Raw genomic sequence first — 24,579 nt, 5'->3', positions numbered from 1 at the left:
ATACCTTGTGGAGATAAAGAGCTGTTAGTCAAGTTCTTGCTATGTAACAATGCTGGTTGATATGATGCTATACAAATGAGTTACAAATCTGAATTCTTCTTATGAGAAATTCTTCAGATTGAGAAAGTCCAAGTACCATTATGAATACCTCCCTAGTTAAGAGGGAGTGTTAAAAAATGTAACTAGGTTTGGTCTTCATAATGACATGTAATTATGATTTTATGTAATGAGATGTAAAAAAGAAAAATAAAATTATTATATTGACTTACTTCATGGCTTTTATGAGCAAGAGATTTTGTTTTTGAGTAAAGACTCCCATTGAGAGCCCTTAGGAATTATTTGTCATCTAGTCATAAAATGATAGAGTCATTGTCATGTAATGAAGTCATGTTACACTTTGTAAAAGGTCAAATTTATCTATGTAAAGTATCCTCCAAGACCTTGTCACTTATCCTCTTCAAGTCGACCTACAATGATGGAAGAAACTGCTAGAAGAAGTCGACCTAACTACAAGTGATCATGTCAGCCTAAGGGACATGAGGAAAGGTGTATATACAAGTCACACTCAGCCTCGCTTAGAGTAAGAAACTCAACTCACATTCGATCAAGAGAAGTGCAAAGAAAGAGGTGCAAAGAAGGGAGAAAGAGGATTCTTCTGGGCGTTGCGAAGGAGGATTCTTCTGGGCAAGCAAAGAAGGGTTTCTTTTGGATCAACGAAGAGGGTTTTCTTCTGGCGTAGCAGAGAAGGGTTTCTTCTGGGCAAGCGAAGGAGAGGTTTCTTCTGGGGCATCGAAGAAGAAAGAGCAATGTGAAGGATAAAGGCCAAGATTCTTTAGAAGAAGCAGAGAAGGAGCAATGTGAAGGATAGAGACCGAGTTTCTCTAGAGGGAGCCGAGGAGAGAAGTTCGAGATAAAGATGAAAGTCGAGAAAGGGAAGAGGCAGAGCATCAAGGTTAGTGACAAGGTTCTTGGGAGGATACTAGAGTCAAGGGTTTGTGTCATGGTCTACTCATCAATTGAAGATCTAGAAGAAGAATTTTGTTCGAGTTTTTCTCTCAAGGGGTGAGAGTTTTTGGCCCTGGCTAACAAGCGTACACACTGTGTCACTTGTCTTTTATGTGCATACTGGTAATTGTCTTGATAAAGAGAACATAATACTAACATAACGAAAAAAAGACTATAAGCTAAGAAGTAAAAGTACCTTACAAGCAATTATGAAGCAAATAAATCTTTTAACTATTCATGCCCTAGATTTCTCAACACTCCACCAATGCAAAAATTGATATTTTAAGAAAAATTGAGCCCTTGGACCTTAGTGGTGAAGTCAAAGTCAAATTTTTGAGGAAATTAATCCAAAATATTTATTTTTGGAAAATGTTTTTTATGAGAAATTAATAAAATCTTCAAAAATAAATATTTTCGACGACAAAGATTAAAAGATGATCAAATATTTATCAACGGTCGAGATTATTTTGACGTGGATCAAGCCAACTAGCTGTTATTTTCTACTTGAAGGATTTATCTATAAATTAGAAGCCATGTTGCTTCTCAAGTCATGATGAAATCTCCGACTCTAGTCTATGTAATTTTGTAATGCTGGTGTTTTTCCACTGATCTTCCAGAGACGTTTGAAATATCATAATAAAAGACTTTGGAGTTCAGTTCATGGTGTTCTTTGTTCGATTATCTGTGGTATGTGCTTTTCTATATTGTGCTTAAAATTTTAATAAACTTGTTTATTCATGAGATGGTGATAAGAACATTCTATTGGTAGATTTTGGGTCTATCTTAGGTGATATGATTCACCATATGTTTAACAAGATTTCTTAAAGAAATATATAGAGTTTGCAGGTTCCCCGACCCTTGGGCTCCAAGTTCACAGACTTTGGAGGAGAGTCGACCTTGTTTGGGCTCTGGGAATTTTGTTTGATTTTCTTACTTCGCTAAGGCTATGGGAAACACCATAACTTTCGAAACACATTTGATCTATTGTCATTGCTCATCATTTAAAAAAATATTTCCTCAAAAAATATTTTATTTTCACAATCATTATATATTTGTATATAAATTGTGAATTATCTTTTGTAGAATAATTTTTGTAAATAATTTTTTTCTAACCCTTGTTTTGCAGTTACTAGGGTTTGGGGTTTTTATTTGAATTTTGTATATATTTGGGTTCTTGGGTATTTTTATTTTCATTTGTGCAAGTGAGCTCCAAGAAGATTTGTTGGGGTTTGAGCTAGATCTAGGCCCTTGAGGGTAGCCTATTCGTTGGGAGAAGTTTGGAAAATTTTCCTCAAGGCTTCAAGGCCTAAGGGTTTGATTTCTAAACCCTATTCTCCTCACTGTTTGCTACAACAAGATAATCATTTCATAACAGTGACATTTGACACATTGAATTGGCATAAAACTAACTCATAAGTTGTCTAACAAATCAACAAGGCTTTGCATAAGTTGGGCATCTTTTATTGGGGTTGATTTCATAAAAAATGGATGACAGTAATGAGCATATATGTTATGAAACCAACTCAAGAAAAGATATAAAAGATAGATCAACGCCTTAGAATTCAGCCTCTTCGAGGGGGCAACCTCCTTTACATTACATAAATGAACAATTCTTGGATGATTCAAATGACAAAACCTCCTTTCTATATATAGGAGTCTAAGAAGTCACAATATAATCCAGCCGACCTAACAATAAAAATATAAAGCCACAAAAATAACAATAGAGGGATTCTATGGGGCACAGTAATAACAATATGGGGGCAATAGGGGCACAACAATATTAATAAGGGGTATAACTACAATAGTAATGGGGTAATCACTAGTATTATATGGACCCAACATGCCCCTCTCCTTCAAAAAAGTGTTGTCCTCAACGCTTGAGTAGTTCTGGATACTTCTGTATAAAGTTCTCATCCTCCCATGTGGAATTTTCAGCGGATAAGTTCTTCCACTTGATAAGATACTTTGAAATTGATCGATTTCGTAGCTGTCGAGTTCTTGTTTCTGTGACTGCTTCGGGTTCCAATATAATTTTTCCTTCCTCGTCAAGTTTTGGCAATATTGTTTGAACTGGGAGCTTGTCGCTTGTAACCTTCTTTAAACATGAAACATGGAAAACTGGGTGCAATCGAGAAGCTGTAGGAAGCTCCAATTTGTATGCCATAGTACCAATCTTTTGCAACGCCTTGTACGGACCATAATACTTTAGTGATAATTTATTATCCTTCTTAGCTTGCTTGAGGGACATTTGCTTATATGGTTGTAGCCGTAGGAATACCCAATCACCTACATCAAAACTTCTTTCGCTGCGATGTTGATCTGCCTGTTGTTTCATTCTATTCTGTGCCAACACGAGGTTATCCTTTAAGAGTTGGAGGACTTGTTGTTGATGTTTGATGTGATGTTCCACTGCCTGAACCTTAGAATTTTCTCTTAAATATGATGTGATGGATGGTGGTTGATACCCATAAAGTGCCATAAATGGGGTCATTTTTGTTGCTGTATGGAAGGAAGTGTTATACCACCATTCAGCCAGAGGCAACCATTTGACCCATTGTGTCTGTTTATCAGATACAAAGCAACGAAGATATCCTTCCAAACATTTGTTTACTATCTCAGTTTGCCCATCAGATTGAGGATGATAAGATGAGCTATGAGCTAACTGAGTACCAAGACAAGAAAATAATTCTGTCCAAAAATTTCTAGTGAAAATGGGATCTCTGTCACTTACAATAATCTTTGGGTTTCCATGTAGCTTTTGAATTGTTTCCATAAATGCAGTAGAAATTGTACTGGCTTTAAATGGATGTGATAATGCACAAAAGTGTGCATACTTGGTAAGTCTGTCAACTACCACCATGATGTTGGGTATTTTTACATGGAGAAAATACCAAAAACCGAGATTCAAATACACAGAGGCAATGCTCTGTTTTACCTCCACAGGATCCTCTTGTGCACAGAGAAGCTTAAAAGAAAAATTCACTGAGGAACAGAGTATTTCACCACCATAAAATTTCTATTCAAAAATATTTTGCCTCATACATATTCATCCTCTTTTCTGAGAGGGATTCACCAAAATACATTTAACAACAAAAACATTTACTGTGTCTTCATATGAGAATTTATACTGCTGGAAAAATTCCCATTTCTTTTACTGCTGTAAAACCTCCATTTACATTTACAGGTGAAAAACTATTTTTACACGCTGCTGTAAAACAAAACAAATTACATAATCCCCGCACTGCTGTGCATTTTCATCTTACAAAGAAAACAAAAGTCAACAAAAAAAAATCCGCTCCACCATTAGTAAAAAAAACATACAAATTCCTTATGCGCTCCCACGTTTTCATTTTTGCATTATGCACTGCTGTGCATCACCATATTTTTCATGGAAGTCAACCTTCTTTTCGCTGCAGCAAAAAAAACTATTTTTACGCACTCTCATTTTTTTCGCTCCCCAAGCTCTCATACAAAAATGGTCAATGTATAGCAAAATTTATGCACACAAGCTCACTGGTCTTTCGCTGCTGCGTTCTTACATATCTCTATGTGCAACGACACACCAACCACACATTGACTTTTTTTTACTTCACTCATATTTGAGGGCGCGGGCTTACATAATATATATAAAACATAAAAAAAACTTATATCAAAACGTGCCCATAACTATGTTAAATGTATGGGACGTATGCCCATCACAATATTAAAGGCCGCCACCAAAAACTATGTAAAAGCATTAAGACCATAACGTCTCCTCCACGACGGTCAAACCAAAAGACAAACACTCCACGCAAAATTAAATTGACGCAGGCCTGTGCACCTTCAAGGATCGACGGCTGACAACACGCAACCAGATCGGACGATGGAGATCAATATCGGGAGGCAGTTTGCAGCAGGACTTTAACGCCCGAGAAAGTTACGTCGGCTGATGTCAGGCGAATGACACGAGGCGCCACCATAGTTTATCGGAGTTGCATATACGGAAACAGCTTTTCGCTGGAAGGCGGTCCGAGAAATAAGACGGTTTTGCTGCGGTGGTTTTGGGTGACTGGTACGGCTGCGTGCTTGCTGAGTTGATGGCGGATTTGGCTGATCACTGCCCTGCCATCGCTGTCACGGTCCACGTCCGCACACTCTGCTGCAGTTGGAATTAACATTCCAACACTCCCCTTTAATTTCAACTGCTGGGCGTTCAAACATACCCAAACACTTCCTCACATGGAGGGATTTCTTGGTACTGTTGTTACAAAGATATCTTCCTCACATAGAGGGATTCACCAACTGCTTCTGATGCAGTTCACAAACAAACAAAGTTGTCTTCCTCTTAATAGAGGGATTAACCTGAAACTGTGCTTAAGAGCACCTTCCTCATGACAGAGGGATTCACCTGTGACTATGCTGAAAAGCATCATCCTCTTGATAGAGGGATTTACCATGTGTATGCTAAAAAGCATCTTCCTCTTGACAGAGGGATTCACTAATGACAATGTGCTGAAAAGCACCTTCCTCTTTAACAGAGGGTTTCACCAAATGACTGCTTCAAATGCAGTTCCAAAACAAACAATCATTGCACTGCTGTGTGTGCAAACTCATTACATTGTTCTTTTATGCTGCTGCATATTCTCTGTTGCACTGTTGTGCCATCTTCTTTACTGTGTCTATCCCACACTGCTGTGTCTACACTTGCACTGCTTCTGCACTTTTCAAAGACAAAATACTCTGTCTTTTCTGGAACAATTACACTGTCCCAATTTACAAATTTACACTGCTGTGTGTAAACATTTCTTACACTCACTGCTGTTGCATATATTGCATTTCAATTCAATGAACAACAAATTCATTACATTTACCTTTACTGCTGTAAGGAAAATTTCTTTTGCATGTGCTGCTGTTCAAAACTTCTTGCTGCTGCATTTTTCATATTCACTGCTGTCCATACCCATAACCATAGACTGTCATCCCTGGTTTTTTATTTGCTGCTGCGTTGCCTCTACAATTTGCACTGTCGCTGCCTTTTGTTTCATCATACTGCTGTGTGCCCATACTCTTGGCATTTCATTCTCCACAAAAAGAATAACACAGGTCGCTGCCTTTTCTTATGCACCCTTGCTTCACACAATCTTAGTCTTCATTTTTTTTTTTACACAATGCACTACTGTGCAATTCCTTTGGCTTTCTGCTGCCACACACATTCTTATACATCCAGTGTGCATTAAAAATCTGCTGTCCTTGTTTTTCTTTATGCATTTCTTTGCATGCTGCATTGCAAAAAAAAATTACATTTTTTTTACTGCTGTGTGAAAGAATTTCATTGCATTCTCAGCCACTGGGCATTTATGCTCTGCTGCGTTTTGCCTTCTTCTCATTTTCTTCTCACTGCTTTGCATTTTTATTCCCAATAGAAAACATTTCAATCTGCTGTGTATTATACTCACTCTGCTGTGAGTATATTCTTTCATAAAAGGAAACTACTTTCCATTGCTATGCATTTCAATGCATGTGCACCACAAAAAAATTTCAAACTGCTGTTCATTCTAATCCATGTGCTCCACAAAAAAAATTTCCAAACTGCTGTTTTGTGTTCTATCTTCCCACTGCTGTGAGGGTCTCCATGCTTTGCATTTTTCTCTTATCTCGCTGCTGCTCTTTACATTTCAGCGCTGCCATCTTTTCTTCTTTATGCATTTCTGTGCATATTGCATAAAAACAAAGCAAAAACATTGCTGATTTCATCACTGCTGCATATTACCTTTTAGAGGGATTAACAAAGATTTCATTTGCAACTGCTGCGCTGCAATACATCCTCCATCAACAAATGACTGTTAATATAGTTCAGCAAACAAAAAATTACAAGCTCCCCTTTAATGTGTGCTTGTCTTCTTTTGGCAGACTCTTCTCAAAACAAATTTAGATCGACTAGGGAGTTCAAGGGGTTTTCAGATTGCCTTTCCTTCCTTCTCCATACTTGTGTAACTTTCTTATTTTGCATGGGTCTAGCTTGTGTAAGAGCCCATGTCAAGTTACAATCTCGTGCCATATGCCCAATGTTATGACACTTGAAACATTCTACATTTTTCATGAATGACATTTCATGATTTCTTCTAAAATTGTTTCTTGGAGGTTGTCGTAGACCACAACATCTATCTCCATGAAATGCTCTACAATCTTTTGCCATATGACCAAAGTTTGAGCAAGCATAACAATAACCATAAAATGAACTTTGGTACCTGGGAGATGGAGGTTTTCTTGATGCACTTCTGAAGCCTTGCTGCCTTGAGATCCTTTGATGATCACCATTGCCTCTTGCCTTCTTGCCATCAGCTACATTTCTTCTTGGAGCTGGTTTTCTACTTGGAGCAGGATCTCTTCTATTGCTGCCTTCATTTTTCTCCTTGCCTTTGCTGGAACTAGGAGCATCACCATCTCTTTCTGGCTTCTTCACATCTCCTTTGCTTAAAGCATCCTCATCCTTGTTTGAGTGTTCACCTACATACCCAAGTCCTGATTTATCAGATGGAGATCTGTGATAGCTGAGCATGTCATCCAAAGCTTGAGAGCTCTTCATGATCTTGTTCATCCCTTCAACCTTCTTCCTGAGGAGGGCAATCTCTTCTTCTAACTTTTCACATTCATTACTTTTCTTTGCTAGTTGTCCCTCAGTTTCTTCCTTGCTACAAGTAGCTTCAGCTGCTGCTACTTTAAGAGAGATGATGTCTGTCTTTATTTTGGAGATTTCCGCTTGACTGCTCTCCATCTTCTTTTCAGCTTCTTGTGCCCGCTTCCTGGCTTCTTGTAGATCAGACTTAAGGGAGGAGACCTCTACCTTGTACTGTCCAATCTCTTCTGCAAGTTTGTTCACTATCTTGTGCTTTTGTTCAAGTTGACTTGACAAGGCGTCTTCCTGCTTTTTTGCTCTGTTCAACTGATTTGTCATAGACATGACTTCTTCATGATGCTTCCTCTTGCATTGATCCAGCTCCTTCTTGAGCTTGGCAAGCTCTTCATCCCTTTCTTTTACTTGAAGCTTGATGAGGTCAAGCTTTTCATTCTCAACTTCTATGATGGGTTCTTCTTGACTCATTGTCATGATCAGTGCTCCCTTTGCATGAAGGTCATGCAGTCTGTCCCATATATCCTTTGCTGATGTATATTTTCCAAGATTTTTCTTCACTGAATCAGGGAGACCATCCAAGATAATCTTTACTGCTTGTGCATCATACTCCATGGATTCTTCATCCATCTTGCTGTCATCAATCACTGACTCCCAGACTTCAATCCCCTCAGACATTAGGAAAGCCCTCATCATTATTTCCCATACATCAAAGTTTCCATCAAACTTTGGGGTTTCAAATAAAATGTATTCTAATGGATTGCCTTCTAGTTTAGTAGAGGAGGGAGACACATTTTTAGCAGGCTTGGAGGCTTTCTTCTTTGACCTTGCCATTCTTATCTAGGCTTTAAATACTTGACTGTGTTTTCTTTTAAATCACTGACTGTTCCTTTAACAGTAACACAAAAACTTTAAGAAATACCTGAATCCCTTTGGCTGAAACCAGTGTTGATAATATCGGTATCGGGAAAATATCGGCGAGGGTCCGGAAAATATCTTATCGGAAATATCGGCGAAAATATCGGCAAAATATCGGCAAATATCGGCAAGCATAAAAAATGCATAATATATTCATTTTTTTCAGATTTCTAAACATATAAAGCAATAACAACATGAACTAAACACATTGGCACATAAATATGAAGAAAACACTGATATATATGATGTCAAATAGAAATGATACATCAAACTTCAAAGGCGATACCAAATCCTGCTGATCCCTGATAGTGATAAATTGATAATTGTCCAATCAAGGACTCAAACAAAAATTAAAATAACATCACATATCCTGCTGATCCCTGATAGTGATAATTGTCCAATCAAGGACTCAAACAAAACAACATCACATATATAAAAGTTTAAAAGTATTTCATCATCATGAGTTATAAACTTATATGTAGCAAAAGTTGCAAAACAAATAAAACTAGCAGCTATCTATCTGAGACCATTGGCCTCTCCCTAGCAGCTTTCTTTCTGTCTTGTTCAGCAATTGCTTCACGAGCTTTTTGTATAACCTCTGCACTAGAAACCATACAAGGCATCACATCTGCTGCATCATATGCAGAGAGTTTAGCCAGATGGTATTTCAATCGTGTAATCCCTCCTGACATCTTGGTCCCACACAAGTTGCATGATATATATGCCTGATTTGCCCCACCAACAGCCTCCCCATACTCCCAAAATGGGTCCAAGGCTTTTGGCATATTTGACATTTGTAGTGAACTGATTCAAACCTAGGGCACAAAAAAAACAAAAAATTGGCATTAAATGAGTATAACTATACAGTGCCCAGCAAACACTCAAGAAACTATTTTAATTTTTAAAGCAACATCTTCATGTTCAGAATTTAAACAACAAAAGCAAGCATAAAAAATGCATAATATATTCATTTTTTTCAGATTTTTAAACATATAAAGCAATAACAACATGAAATAAAGTTTAAACACATTGGCACATAAATATGAAGAAAACACTGATATATATGATGTCAAATAGAAATGATATATCAAAGGCGATACCAAATCGTGCTAATCCCTGATAATTGTCCATTCAAGGACTCAAATGTGGAGAACCAATACAAAATAACATCACATATAATAATAAAAGTATCTCATCATCATGAGTTACATGTAGCATAACAAATAAAACTAGCAGCTATCTATCTACTGCCCTCTCCCCCTTTTACGGGAAAACATGATGGGCTGTTTGTCAGGCCTGCCCCTAGTAGTAGAAGGCCCTGACACTGCCTCTGCACCTAATGTCAAATAATGAGTGATAGGCATGAAGCTATGCTCTCCTATATCTATAGCAGATGGTGTTGATGCTGATGCTCCCGCAGTGTCCTCCTCCAGCTCCTCCTGCTCCTCCTCTAAGTGCTGCTGCTCCTCTGACTCTGAGTCCTCCTCTTGCTGCCCCTGCTCTAATGGATCATCTGCCACTGGCTCCTCCAACCATGAAGGTGACTCCTCCAATATGGGCTCCTGAGACTCCACCCTCCACGGAGACAATACATCAATATTGTCTAAGGAAATGGCATCTGGATCCACTGGTGATTCTATTTGCCTCACTCGAAGTCGGATGTTGTAATGCACATACACCAAATCGTTGAGGCGTGCGAACTCCAACCTGTAAGAGTGTCAAAAAAAGTAATGAGTCTTGACTCTTGACTCTTGACACTTGAAGGTCATAAATTAAAAATTAAAAATTACAATAAGTGTAATTGCTCAACTGAAGGCTTGAGTTCAAAGTTATACCTGTTGCGCTTTTTGGCGTGTATTTTCTCAAATACACTCCAATTGCGCTCACACCCTGAAGAGCTACATGTTTGACTCAAGATTCGTATAGCCAAATTTTGCAAATTTGGTACCCTTGCACCATAGCTTCGCCACCAAAGATCTACAACAAAATAATGAAATAAAAAATTCAAAAACTTAAAAGTTAAAAGTTAAAACATAATTAAATTCAAATTTCTAATTTCTAATGAGTGATGACTTGTCACTTACGTGGCATGAAGAGGGCCCTTTCCTTAATGGCATCATCAAAGCCAAATAGGCCAACACAATCCTGATAATTATGTATCTCGCGGCTGATTTTGCGACGAAGCTCAGAATCAGGTACCATCCTCTCAATACAGGAATGGAGCCCTTCCATCACCTCGCCATCAAAACGAAAATTGCATTTGTATGCAAATGCAGGGTTGAGGAAGAGTGCTGCTGCATGAATGGGTCGATGAAGCATCCCTGTCCACCGACTATCGATCACATCCCATAACATCATCTGCCTATTAAGGCCAGCAGAACCCTTGTCTGCATAATAGGAACGAATGGCCTCCTTGGCCCTATCCATGCCCTCATACAAATAAGGCATTGCAGGCTTCTCTCCATCCACCAATCTAAGAACCTTTACTATAGGTTCGCTAACTGCACATGCTTCTTGTACTCCACGCCAAAATGTCTCAGAGTACACCATTTTTTCAATGGCTCTCCCATAAGGTCTCCTGCTGTATCTACAACCACGCCAATCATTAGACACAAACATTTGCTTCAACTCGTACTGACATCGAAGCAAAGACTGAAGAGTAATAAAGGTTGTGGCAAAACGTGTGATGGCAGGACGCCGCAACTCCTTGTTTCTAGTGAACCTCCTCATAAGGCTAAGAACAAAAGCATGGTTATAAATAAACTTGGGGATGCTCCTAGCCATATCAACTGCCTCCTTGATGAAGGAGAGTTTCCCCATATCCTCAAGCAACAAATCAAGACAATGCGCTGCACATGGAGTCCAGAACAATGTGGGATGCCTCTCCATAAGCATTCTGCCGGCAGACACATAATTAGCTGCATTGTCTGTTACGACTTGCACCACATTCTGCACACCAATCTCCTGAATGAACCCATCTAACAACTCACATATCGTTGCTGCATCTTTGATATGTTCTGATGCATCCAACGATTTAATAAACATGGTACCTTTAGGACAATGTACCAAGAAATTTAGAAGGGTCCTACCCTTCCTATCTGTCCAACCATCAGACATCACTGTGCATCCAGTGACTTCCCATGTCTGTTTCAACTCCGCCAATCTAGAGTTGATGTCCTCTTTTTCTGCTTGAAGAATTGGCCCCCGCAACTCCTCATATGTGGCACTTTTGTACCCTGGGCCCACAACAGCAATAGCATCACACATTGGTTGCCAAAATGGATTGGTTTTTGTGATGCTGAGAGGTAAGTCGCTCCAATAAATACACCTCCCCATGACTCTATCTGCTTCTTCCTTCTCCTTTTTTTTATAAAGCGATTTTATGCCAGGTTGTGCTCCAGCTCCTGTTCGTGGAACAAAAAATGATGACCTCGCATTCACACTAGCAGTAGCGCTAGCATGTGATGGTGTGCCAGTTGTGGAGCCCCTCCCACTAGGGCCAGTAGGGCCACTACCCTGAACATCAAAATCAGGAGAAGATATCCCAAAAGATCTACCTGCACGTTCAGCTTTGTTTCTTTCCGCCTCTTCCTTCTTTCTGTCCTTTTCTTCAATTGCCTCAAGAGCTTTTCGTATAAGCTCCGGACTAGAAACTTTACAAATGCCAACATCATGTCCAGGGAGTCTAGCAAGATGGTATTTCAGTCGTGTAACCCCACCTGTCATCTTGTCCCCACACAATTTGCATGAAAGATATGCACGATTTGTCCCACCATCAGGGATCCCATACTCCCAAAATGGGTCCAAGTTTTTTGGCATATTTGTATTTTGTAGTGGGCTAACTCAAAAGGAAACCTACAGCACCAAAAAAAATTTGGAATTAGTAACTTAATAACTTAATAAGTAATACGAATTTACGAAATTCCATGGGTGCAGGTCTCAATATCAAATCCTCATTCTTCAAAGACAAATGGAATAAACTTTAACAAAGTTCTATAAGAAAAATCCAAAGGTCTTGAAAGAAAATTAAATTTTTAATAGCCTAGCTTTTAAAAATTAAAAGTGTAAGGATAGATTCTAAAGGCTAAGTCTATATGTCGTAGACAGTCTTGGAATAAGTTAGGAATCTGAGCGGCTGAGCCAAAATAGTGTTAGATGGTGGCTCTTGAACCATTGTATAGACTCAAAAGCAAGCGCCATTGATTTGGAAAAAAAGTGAATCTGCTAAACTTTAAAGATTGAAACTGTCAAAAGGTGAGAACTATTTCTTTGAAGTTTGAACTAAGTTCAATAAAGCAATACCGTATTACCGTGTTTAGATGTTTTTTAACTTTTAAGAACACAATAAAAAATATAATACTACCACATATGCCATGTCCTCAGATTTATCATTTAACCAAGAAAAACTTAAAAGGAAATGTGCCAATGCCTGTAAAGAAGATCCCAAACATTCAAATCAACTGCCAAAATTCTCATAACTTCATCCCAGAACTACATTCTCACCATTAGAGGTTGCATATCATGGCTATCCAGACTCACTCAGAAATTATTCTTCAAACTCAAAGTATGATCCATAAGAAGAGACCTCAACAGACAAAATTAGTTGCAACAATGTCAAGTAAACTGTAAAACCCACAGGTTAGATCTCTTAGTTTATTTTCAGGAACTCTGGAGTCTGTTTATTTACACTGTTTTAAACTTTTATACATGCATTATTTTCAAATTTTGTCATTCTAAAATATGGGTAATATGCAAATTAGTGTGTAGATTTGTTGCTATGAAAGTGATGTGGGTTTATGAGATGCGGTTAAATACAACAGAAGCTCAAGCAGTTAGAAGAAATATCAATCAACTTAGGGGGCATACGTTATGTGTGCAACAAATTTGGTAACTGTGAGTCGTGACAGATCTGACCACTGAAGCGAATATATATAAACGATGAATTAAGTTGTGTTTAAAGTTTAAACTTTATACTTGATACATACGGCTGTAATACACGCTCACAATCCCCAGAAAATTTTGTAACAGCAACAAATAATAGGTGGACCGTGGAACAAACGCAAGGCTAGTTTTGATGCTGGTGTGTCTGGTCGTTTAAGCCTTAAGGGTATCCAGTTTACTACAAACAAGAAAATTTACAAGCACATCTGCAATGTATTGTACAACGGTTATAGTATAGCGCATAAGGCAGACGTCAAACAATCCCGCATGGAATTCGTTGTTGATTATAACGCTGGGGCATCCGGCATACCTGTAAAGTTGTAAACCCTCCGCAGCAGCCAAAGTTCAAAGATCAAACCCTCCGCAGCCACCGTTCGCAGCGTCTCCAGCTCTCACAAAAGTTCGAATGGCTCATTGACGTCAAACGAAAACCCTAAACCCATTTTATAAAGTCTGCCGGCGATTTTTATGGTCGTCTCGCGCTATTTAACAAAATATCGCCGAAATCTCGTGAATATCGCGATAAATTCAAAATCAGCAAATATCGCGATATATTCCAGCCGAAATTTCGTTTGCATGAAAATCTCGCGATATTTACGATTTTCGCCGAAATATCGGCGATATTATCAACACTGGCTGAAACTTCACATTGCTGGAGAAGCTTTACTGCTGCTGCAACAAGAGTCTTTCCTTCAGCTTCCTTGACACTTTTAAAGAGCCTGAACCAGCTCTGTCACCATCAAAGAGCCTAGACTAGCTCTGATACCACTGTTAGGTATTTTTACATGGAGAAAATACCAAAAACCGAGATTCAAACACACAGAGGCAATGCTCTGTTTTACCTCCACAGGATCCTCTTGTGCACAGAGAAGCTTAAAAGAAAAATTCACTGAGGAACAGAGTATTTCACCACCATAAAATTTCTATTCAAAAATATTTTGCCTCATACATATTCATCCTCTTTTCTGAGAGGGATTCACCAAAATACATTTAACAACAAAAACATTTACTGTGTCTTCATATGAGAATTTATACTGCTGGAAAAATTCCCATTTCTTTTACTGCTGTAAAACTTCCATTTACATTTACAGGTGAAAAACTATTTTTTACACGCTGCTGTAAAACAAAACAAATTACATAATCCCCGCACTGCTGTGCATTTTCATCTTACAAAGAAAACAAAAGTCAACAAAGAAAAATCCGCTCCACCATTAGTAAAAAAAATACAAATTCCTTATGCGCTCCCACGTTTTCATTTTTGCATTATGCACCGCTGTGCATCACCATATTTTTCATGGAAGTCAACCTTCTTTTCGCTGCAGCAAAAAAAACTATTTTTACGCACTCTCATTTTTTTCGCTCCCCAAGCTCTCATACAAAAATGGTCAATGTATAGCAAAATTTATGCACACAAGCTCACTGGTCTTTCGCTGCTGCGTTCTTACATATCTCTATGTGCAACGACACACCAACCACACATTGACTTTTTTTTACTTCACTCATATTTGAGGGCGCGGGCTTACATAATATATATAAAACATAAAAAAAACTTATATCAAAACGTGCCCATAACTATGTTAAATGTATGGGACGTATGCCCATCACAATATTAAAGGCCGCCACCAAAAACTATGTAAAAGCATTAAGACCATAACGTCTCCTCCACGGCGGTCAAACCAAAAGACAAACACTCCACGCAAAATTAAATTGACGCAGGCCCGTGCACCTTCAAGGATCGACGGCTGACAACACGCAACCAGATCGGACGATGGAGATCAATATCGGGAGGCAGTTTGCAGCAGGACTTTAACGCCCGAGAAAGTTACGTCGGCTGATGTCAGGCGAATGACACGCGGCGCCACCATAGTTTATCGGAGTCGCATATACGGAAACAACTTTTCGCTGGAAGGCGGTCTGAGAAATAAGACGGTTTTGCTACGGTGGTTTTGGGTGACTGGTACGGCTGCGTGCTTGCTGAGTTGATGGCGGATTTGGCTGATCACTGCCCTGCCATCGCTGTCACGGTCCACGTCCGCACACTCTGCTGCAGTTGGAATTAACATTCCAACACATGATGACACTCTTTCCCTCAGAATTGGGTAAACCTGTGATAAAATCCATTGAAACCTCCTCCCAACATTGGCTTGGAATGGATAAAGGTTGTAATAGACCTGGTGTTTTAATTGTTTCAACTTTATTTTGTTGGTAAACCAAACATTCCGCCACAAACTTTTGAATATCTGATTTAAGGCCATTCCAGAAAAATTCCTTCTTAACCCTGTGGTAAGTTTTTAAAAGTCCTGAGTGCCCTCCTAAGGGAGAAGTGTGCAATTCCATAAGAATCTTTTGTTTTAGCTGCGAATTCTTACAAAGGTATAAGCGATCTTTGTACCATAACGAATCATTTTGCCAGCTAAATGTATCAGACGTACTGGAATCTTGTTGTAACTTTCAAATAAGTGCCCACACTTCTTCCTCATTCTTCCATTCCTCCCTTGCTTCGTTTATCCAATCTGGTTGGATAATAGAAATGGCGCTCAACAATGCTTCCACATCCTCATCCTTTCTTGAGAGTGCATCTGCCACCACATTTTGCTTCCCTTTTTCGTAGATGATTTCAAAGTCATAACCCAACATCTTTGTGACCCACTTTTGTTGCTCTTCAGAGGATACTCTTTGTTCTAAAAAGTATTTAAGGCTATCATGATCCGTTTTTACCTTGAAGTGTCTTCCCATTAGGTAGGGTCGCCATTTCTTAAGTGCATGGAGTATTGCCAACATTTCCTTCTCATAAATAGCTTTGCTTAAGAACTTTTCCTTGATTGGACGACTTTCAAAAGCAATAAGTCTTTCATCTTGCATTAGAACAGCACCAATTCCATTTCCTGAAGCATCACATTCCACAATAAAGGTTTTTGTGAAGTCCGGTGTAGCTAAGACCGGTGCTTGGCACATTGCCTCTTTAAGATGTTCAAAGGCCTTTGTTGCTTTCAGAGTCCATGAAAATGCATCTTTCTTCAATAATGTTGTTAGAGGTGCTGCTATTCTCCCATAATTCTTAACAAACTTGCGATAATACCCTCTCAACTCGAGAAATCCTCGCAAATGCTTTATGGATGTGGGGATTTTCCATTCCTTAATGGCTTTAATTTTGCTAGGGTCTACCTTAACTCCTTCATGAGATACAATATGACCTAGATATTCCACCTCTTGGACTCCAAAGAAACATTTGGATCTTTTTGCATATAATTGTTTCTCCTCCAATAGTTGTAGCACCCTGTCAACATGTTCAACATGATCCTTCCAAGACTTGCTGTAGATTAGTATATCATCAAAAAATACTAACACAAATTTTCTAAGGAATGGTTTGAAAATTGAATTCATCAAACCTTGAAATGTTGAAGGTGCATTGGTAAGGCCAAAAGGCATGACCAAAAATTCATAATGACCCTCATGAGTTCTAAATGCTGTTTTCAGAATGTCTTCAGTCTTCATTCTGATTTGATGATATCCTGAACGAAGATCCAACTTGGTGAAGTAAATTGATCCATGCAATTCATCCAGTAATTCATCAATGACAGGAATTGGGAACTTATCTTTAATAGTGAGCGTGTTGAGCTCCCTATAATCTGGACACATGCGCCATGATCCATCCTTCTTGTGCACCAATACTACTGGAGCAGAGAAAGAACTTTGACTCGGTTGAATTATACCAGCCTCTAGCATTTCTGCAACCATACGTTCAATTTCACTCTTTTGGACATAGGGATATCTGTACGGCCTGATGTTTGGAGGAACACCTCCTGGAATCAGATGAATAGCATGATCATGATTACGCATAGGTGGGAGACCTTTGGGAGTCTCAAATACCTTGGAATGATTGTCTAGGACTTTTTGGAGATCTGGAGAAATAGATGATTCCGATGTGGAAACATCTAGCGAACATAATTGTGCAATTACACCTCTTTGCTCCTTTTTTAGAAGCTTTGTCATACCATTAGAGCTGATTATCTTTCCTGGTTTCGCTGCAATACCCCTTAATTCAACTTCCTTTCCTTCCGTAGAAAATTTTATGAAAAGTTCTTGAAAATTAAAAGCTATTGTACCCAAGGATTGTAGCCATTGGACTCCTAGTACAACATCAGCACCTCCCATTGGAATGGAAAGCATTGGGCTAGTCAATACATATTCTCCCATGGATAGCTTGATATTATGGCACTTTCTAGAGCAATTTATTGTTCCTCCATTTGCAATCATCACTTGACACTCTGGTGCTGGATATAGGAAGCAATTAAATTCTTTTGCTACCTTACAATGAATAAAATTGTGGGTGCTTCCTGAATCAATCAACACTATTACCTTTTTCTTCTTGATTTGTCCTTCTTCCTTGATGGTTTGAGGAGTGGTAATTCCCGCCAATGCATTACAAGGTATGGTCGGATTTATTTGTTCTTCATCTAGGCTTTGTTTCTGGAGTATATCCTCTTCTTTTGACCTTTCTTGCTCCTTTTCTTCTTCCTCTTCACAATCTATGTAGAATAATTTCTTCTCAGCACACTTATGACCTTTAGTGTATTTGCTATCACAACTGTAACAAAGCCCTTTTGCTATTTTTTCTTCCAATTGTTGTGGTGTCAACCTTATAGGTTGTGGAAGACTAAGGGCAACAACACTTCCGTCTTTATAGTTGTGAGTGGTATGCTTCCTGGTTGCCATAATTTTGCTTTCCATTTTTCTTGCTAACCTGAATGCCTTCTCTAATGAATCAGGTTCCCAAAGGCGAACATCATGTTGGATATTATCCTTTAAAGACCCTATGAACACATCAATCCTATGCTCCTCTGGAATATCTTTTACCGTTATGTTCAATTTTTGGAACTCCTCAATGTGCTCCATTATTAAACCCTTTTGTTTGAGACTTATCAATTGGCTAAAAAAAGTGTTGCTTTTTGTATCCTCATAATGTGCTATCAATTCTTCCGTAAAAATTGCCCAAGTGATAAATTGTTTACGAGAGCAAAGCCATTGATACCATACACACTGATTTGGTTCCAAATATAAAGTTGCCATACGTACCTTTTGTGTGTTTTGCACATTATTGAGATCGAAGAATTGCTCTATCTGTAATATCCATGTGGCGGGATCCTTGCCATCAAACTTCTTCATATCGATTTTTGGAATATGGTGAGTCTTCGATCCAACATTAGAGTCTATGGAATCATGATTAACATTTCTTTTGTTCTCATCATGAGTTTCCTTTAGTACCCTTTCACCCTTAGTGACAATTTCTTGTAGCAACTTATTCATATTTATCTTCAATTCGTCCATGTCTGTCTTCAGATCTATCTTCAAATCGTCCATCTTAGCTTCTACGCGTTTCTTTAACCCATCCATCTTAGCTTCTACATCTTTCTTTAAACCATCCATCTTAGATTCTGTTCCTTTTTGTGCAAGTGAGAATTGTTGCACTTGGTCTCGTAATTTTGATATATCATGTTGCATTTCTTCTTTTTCTTCATGGGTCATGCTAGAGCTTTCAGGTTGCCTACTAGGTGTTTGCATTTTCTTTCCTCGAGGCATCAGTTACCAATAATGCTTTACTATGCCCTTTGAATTCCTTCAAACTAATTTTTCAAACCAATCTTATGCAAATTTTTTAAAAAACTACACACCTTTTTTTTCACTTTGTAGGAGCTCGATATTGCCTCTGATGTATCTCTGTGCTTTCTAGTCATCTAGTTCTGAATTTGTGACCTGCAGTAGCCCTTTGTGTCTTCTTTCCAATGCCACAAGTCTGACCCAAATTGGATTCTCCAAGGAAGAGTTATGCAAAATCTCCCACAATGACTTGATTATAGACTAGTTCAGTAGAGCGAACTTATACGACGTGCCACGAGTCACTGTTTCGACCTTTGGATTTGAAAAATGCATACAAAAACTACAATCCGTCCTCTTTGTGTACCTTCTTACAAAATTTCAATCCGATCCCCAGAGAGAAAGTTATGACGATTTTCCCCAGGTCACCTGTTTGGAATGTAATTCAGGAGTCTGCAAAAAGACCAACTTCCTCAGATCATATCTCCACAAATATAGCGCGAAAAGCTCTGAAATTCGGACCAGAGGTTCAACGCGATTTCTTCTCAAATGGGTTTTTTTTGCAACTTGTGAAACGTCACAGAAAAAAAGTTATAGCGAAAATGCCACGAAGACCTGTTTGGAGCAGCGAAACCCTAGAATCCAAAGCTCTGATACCAAATGTTATGAAACTAGCACAAGAAAAGATAGAAAAGATAGATCAACGCCTTAGAATTCAGCTTCTTCGAGGGGGCAACCTCCTTTACATTACATAAATGAACAATTCTTGGATGATTCAAATGACAAAACCTCCTTTATATATATAGGAGTCTAAGGAGTCACAATATAATCCACCTGACCTAATAATAATAATATAAAGCCACAAAAATAACAATAGAGGGATTCTATGGGGCACAGTAATAACAATAAGGGGGCAATAGGGGCACAACAATATTAATAAGGGGTATAACTACAATAGTAATGGGGTAATCACTAGTATTATAGGGACCCAACAATATAAGTATGATCTATAACAGCGATATTAACATTATAAGAAGACTTAATTCATTCATGAATTTGGTCTTCAAAAAGCGGTTTTGGTAGTGGATTGTTTCACTTGCATTTTTGCATACATATGCATGTCACATTTTGCTTCTAAGGTGCTCTAAAGTAATCTAACTCACTGCTGTCATAAAACTCACTCATTGCTCACTTAGATATCATTGGAACATAAGTAACATAAGGCTTCTATTGCTTCATGCTCTAAATACCTCATTTTGGAAAAATTTTGTTTTCATTGTTTAATGTGCTATTGAGAAGAGATTGATAACTTGGTTGTATTGCTCAAAAAACATTAACAATTGTTGTTTTGTGGAGTTCCATAATCTTAATTTTGCACTAAGTTCACTCATATAAGCACATTAATCTCATCTATTGTTGACTGGTTCCTATTGCTTAAGTTGGTGTTAACTAAGATAATCATTATTTGACTCGAGTATATTGGCAAATTTTGGTGCGTTCACATTAACAAATCTAAGAATCTAAGTTATTGGTTACACATTGGTATTGAATATCCAAGTGTTCCTTAAATTGAGGGCTTGCTAATCCAATCACATACCTCTTAAATAATTGTGGGCATTAAAGAATTCAATTTCAATATTGGCATTATCTTGTTGCATAAGAGCATTGACTGTCTAATCATCATTGGCATCTCGTATTGTCTCATTGGCTAATTGCTTTAAGTGGATAAGTGCTCTAGTTCTCTTTCTTGCCATTAATGTCATTTTATGGTTATTGTGGATCTTTGGCATATTGGTGATCTTTCTTTTTAAGAGCATATATCTTGTGATTATTAAGCAATTGTATCATGGACATATCTTATATCTTGTTGGGAAAATTATATCTTGGTTATCTCTTGTATCTTTTGAGCACTTGTTAAGTTGGCACATTATCTTGCATATAAGATTGTCTCTTAATTCATTGTTAAGTACTCTTGTCATAAGGCTAATCATAACTAAGTACTTAAAGTCATTAAACAATCTTAACTCAAGAAACACTCAATAATCTTGCATCTCATCCTAGAGTTAGTCTTGCATTAATAATTTACCTCCAAGCATAAGCTTGGTTGATAGAAAAATAGGAACACCCTTATCATCTTTGCTTGAGAAGTCTGGCCGTTAGAGTATTTAAAATGGTGACCTTGTAGTCATCAGAGCCATAGTCTCTGTAGCACCAGAGGCACTAGGTATGTTAGATTTCAAGGAGAGGGATCGTAAACAAAGCCATTGCTTGCTTTACCTTGACTTCTCTCTGCCACTTACTTTAGAGACTAGGGTCAATATAGATAAAGATCAAGGGATACACTTCTCTAGGCATTTAATTAAAATAAACCAAGATTTTGCATCTCACCTAAGTCATAGGGATTGCATCTCATCTAGGATAGTTAAGCATTCATTAAGCAACGATTGTTTATCTAGTCATTTGGTCCTTAATTGATATAAAATAAGTAAGTTGACTCCATTAGGCACTGGTCTCATTAAGAATTTAATCTAATATCTAAAAGCTTGCTAAATCAACCAAGTGGCTAGGCCATTCAATTGTGTCTCCCGGACTTGTTGGTTGCCAACTTGTCCTTCATCTTCACATTCCATAGGGACTACCCCCCATAGCCTGTTGTTGAGAGATACCTAGAACAGAGAGGTCGAGGATCAAGTGACAACCCTCGACTTGAGTCGTTGTCGCTTCGTGCCTGTACAATCTTAGTGACAACAAGATACACGCGTTACACTGACCTTTGTTTTTCCACCCTTTTTCAATTGCCTTTTGTCTTTTCTTGATTTTTCGTTGTATTACTGCTCGAGGCTCCAAGAGATGAAAGCATGCTGTGTATGATATAAGCAGTTATTACCCCCTTAAGGGTAGTTCATCTCCCACAAGGGTTTGGGACGTGCATGGGTTCCTTCTTGGTGCAGGGGCACTCATGGGGCCCTAGGAACTAGGGTGATGGCCATAATGAAGGGGTAGAGCTCATGTTTGGCTTTTGCCCACATGCTAATATAATGTCCCGACCATCTTTTGCATATTATAATATTCTTTTCTTTTGTTTCTTGCTTGTGGCCATGACATGTTTTTAACTTTTTTTTTTTTAACTACATCAACCTTTGGGGCAACATTTCTAGGCTAGACTCAAACATGTGGACAAGGGGCAAGGGTGTACCAGTGCCTTCAGACCCAGTGGTCATGTGGACCGAAAGAGGGAAGATGATGAAATAGGGCTTGTGATGTGCGAAGGGGGTGTGAAAAATGTGAAATGGGAAAGTGGGACCACGCTACCAAAATCAAGGTTTCCCAAGTAGAGCCCTTATTGAAGCCACAAGCCAATAGGGTAGATCCCACGAGACTTGGATTGAGGATTAACCCCCCCATTTAAGGTGAAGGAACAAAACTACAGTTAAAACCCTTCCTTTTTCCAAGTCACCCAATAATCCATGCCCAATATGCCCAAGGAAAAACAAGCATAAGCGCTCGATTGCACAATGAAAAACATACCTTTAGGATTGGATTGACCACCTTCAAACATATGCTCTCGACAGATGGGCAAGGGGACATATGATTGGTTCAGGGAGCGGAGATTAAATGACACAATACATCAACTACATTGGTGGCTGTCAGGGGCTGCCGGATGAAGACAAGGATATGAGAAAATTTCTCCTATGGGGTCACCCACATATGGTGGGTAACAAGGATCGTTACCTTTCTCTTTCAATCTATCTCCGTTGATTTAGGCGATGTTACTGATTTGGCTAGTAGGGTTACTAAGGTCCCGACAACTTGTTGGGAATGGTAGAGGACCCACTTTCACATCGACCTAAGCCTCCACTATTTATACCCAAGTACCTCCTAAAAGGACAAGGGAGTTAGGGACGTGTCTCACTTGGTACCCCAACCAACTCCAGATAAGTCTAGTGCCTTGAATGAGGTCAAGGAGAGGTGGTATTAATTCTCAGGGCTGTCTTGCTGTTTCTGTATATGATTATGCAATAGAAAACTAAACAACAAATAAAATGACAAGAAATGCTTTATAGTGTTTGACAACTCAAAATTGATGTATAGGAAAGGTCATAGCCAAATATGATCTTTGTTCTCAGAACAACTTGCTGTCCTGTTATATCAAATTGTAAGTCTGCATAGAATGACATGGACAACAACCTATTTGGCTCAATTTAGCCACATAATGAATGCAAAAGCATTCCTAGATCACAGTCCTAGGGGTGGGGAGGTTGGTGGATGTTAAATGAGTCCTTTAAAACCACTAGCCGACCTATAATGGCAAAAAATGTTAATTTCTAGCAAGCAAATAATTGTTTTTTTTGAAAATTGGGAGTATATCGCTTTAGACAAAATGCACATAAATTTTTCTAATTTAATATATGTTTTATTTATGGATGGAAATTGAATATTTGACTCTAAAGCTGCACTCAAAACTACTTTAGACCATTGATAAAATGTTATTTGAATAATGTATCCATCATATCGTATGTGCAAATTGCTAATTGTTTGAAGGAAGCAATAAAGTATTGGATTGTGCTTGTTTGGCATAACTTGGTCATTTACACCAAAAAATTAGTATATATTTCAAAGCGAGCATAGATGGTCTTCACAATCTGGCTCCAGGTAGTATGCCTCTTGTTGTCACTCAAATTATACAGGTGAATACGACAACAACTCAGGGTAGGGGATGTCACTCTGATCCATGCCCTCTTTGTTCTAGCTATCTCCCAACAACAGGCTATGAGGGGTAGTCCCTATGGAATGTGAAGATGCAAGACCTGTCGACAACTGACAAATCCGGGAGACACAACTAGATGGCCTAGCAACTTGGTTAATTTAGCAAGTTTAATGATTAGATCAATGCCTTAATGTAGTGAAATACTTGCTTAATAAATTATTTACCAAGCAACCAGATGAACAATTGTTGCTTTAGGATGCTCCACTATCCTATATAAAATGCAGCACCTAAAATCTAAGTGAAACTCAAAATCTTGGTTTATTTTAAATTAGATGCCTAATTAGATGAATCCTTCCTCTCAACTACTTTGAAGCTAGTCTCTAGAGAAAGTTGTAGAGAGAAACCAAGGAGTAAGTTGTAGAGAGAAACCAAGGGGAAGCAAGCTATGGATTGATTAGCGATCCCCCCCCCCTTGAGTTCTAACCACCTGATGCCTACGACGTAGCAAACACTGTGACTCTGACAATTGCAAGGTCACCGTGTTAAGTACTAAAGAGAGTCCAGGCTTTGCAAATTGGGTGAGAAAGGTGGTCCTTTTTATCTATAAACCAAGTTTATGCTTGGAGGTAAGTTAGTCAATGAAAAACTAGTCCCAAAATGCAAGTGCAAGATATGAGTGATTAATCTTAAGGTGAGATTGATAAGGTTCCTAAGTACTTAATGATTTCTCAATTTAGAACAATGAAGTACTTAACAATAAATAACGACAATCTTCACCACAAGAGAAAGTGCTTCAAAATAA

General features: G+C 38.5%; 2 protein-coding genes across 5 annotated transcripts in view; one reads left to right on the top strand and one right to left on the bottom strand.

Annotated features, from left to right (window-relative positions):
* Window positions 1-24,579, top strand: part of LOC149148539 (uncharacterized) — a 141,011-nt gene that overhangs the window by 104,304 nt on the left and 12,128 nt on the right. The window lies entirely within an intron of this gene.
* On the bottom strand, window positions 9,358-11,083 carry LOC149148540 (uncharacterized). Its single transcript, XM_089439066.1, has 3 exons — window positions 10,618-11,083; window positions 10,369-10,510; window positions 9,358-10,240 (listed from the first exon to the last, which is right to left on the bottom strand). The coding sequence occupies exons 1-3, from the start codon at window positions 11,081-11,083 to the stop codon at window positions 9,778-9,780; spliced, it is 1,071 nt and encodes a 356-aa protein (XP_089295192.1). The 3' UTR covers window positions 9,358-9,777.

The sequence above is a fragment of the Pinus tabuliformis genome, chromosome 9, assembly GCF_031772625.1.
Source record: "Pinus tabuliformis cultivar Carrire ecotype Pingquan chromosome 9, CPIR1, whole genome shotgun sequence".
Lineage (NCBI taxonomy): Eukaryota > Viridiplantae > Streptophyta > Pinopsida > Pinales > Pinaceae > Pinus > Pinus tabuliformis.
Note: the sequence above shows the minus strand (reverse complement) of the source record. Positions and strands in the feature narration are given on the sequence as shown.

Excerpts from the sequence above, each read along its gene's own strand:
- LOC149148540 (XM_089439066.1), bottom strand. The coding sequence starts at position 11,083 with ATGGTGTACTCTGAGACATTTTGGCGTGGAGTACAAGAAGCATGTGCA. Across the intron at positions 10,511-10,617 it reads AAGGGCCCTCTTCATGCCAC|ATCTTTGGTGGCGAAGCTAT; the intron begins GTAAGTGACAAG and ends ATTTTGTTGTAG. Across the intron at positions 10,241-10,368 it reads CACGCCAAAAAGCGCAACAG|GTTGGAGTTCGCACGCCTCA; the intron begins GTATAACTTTGA and ends ACACTCTTACAG.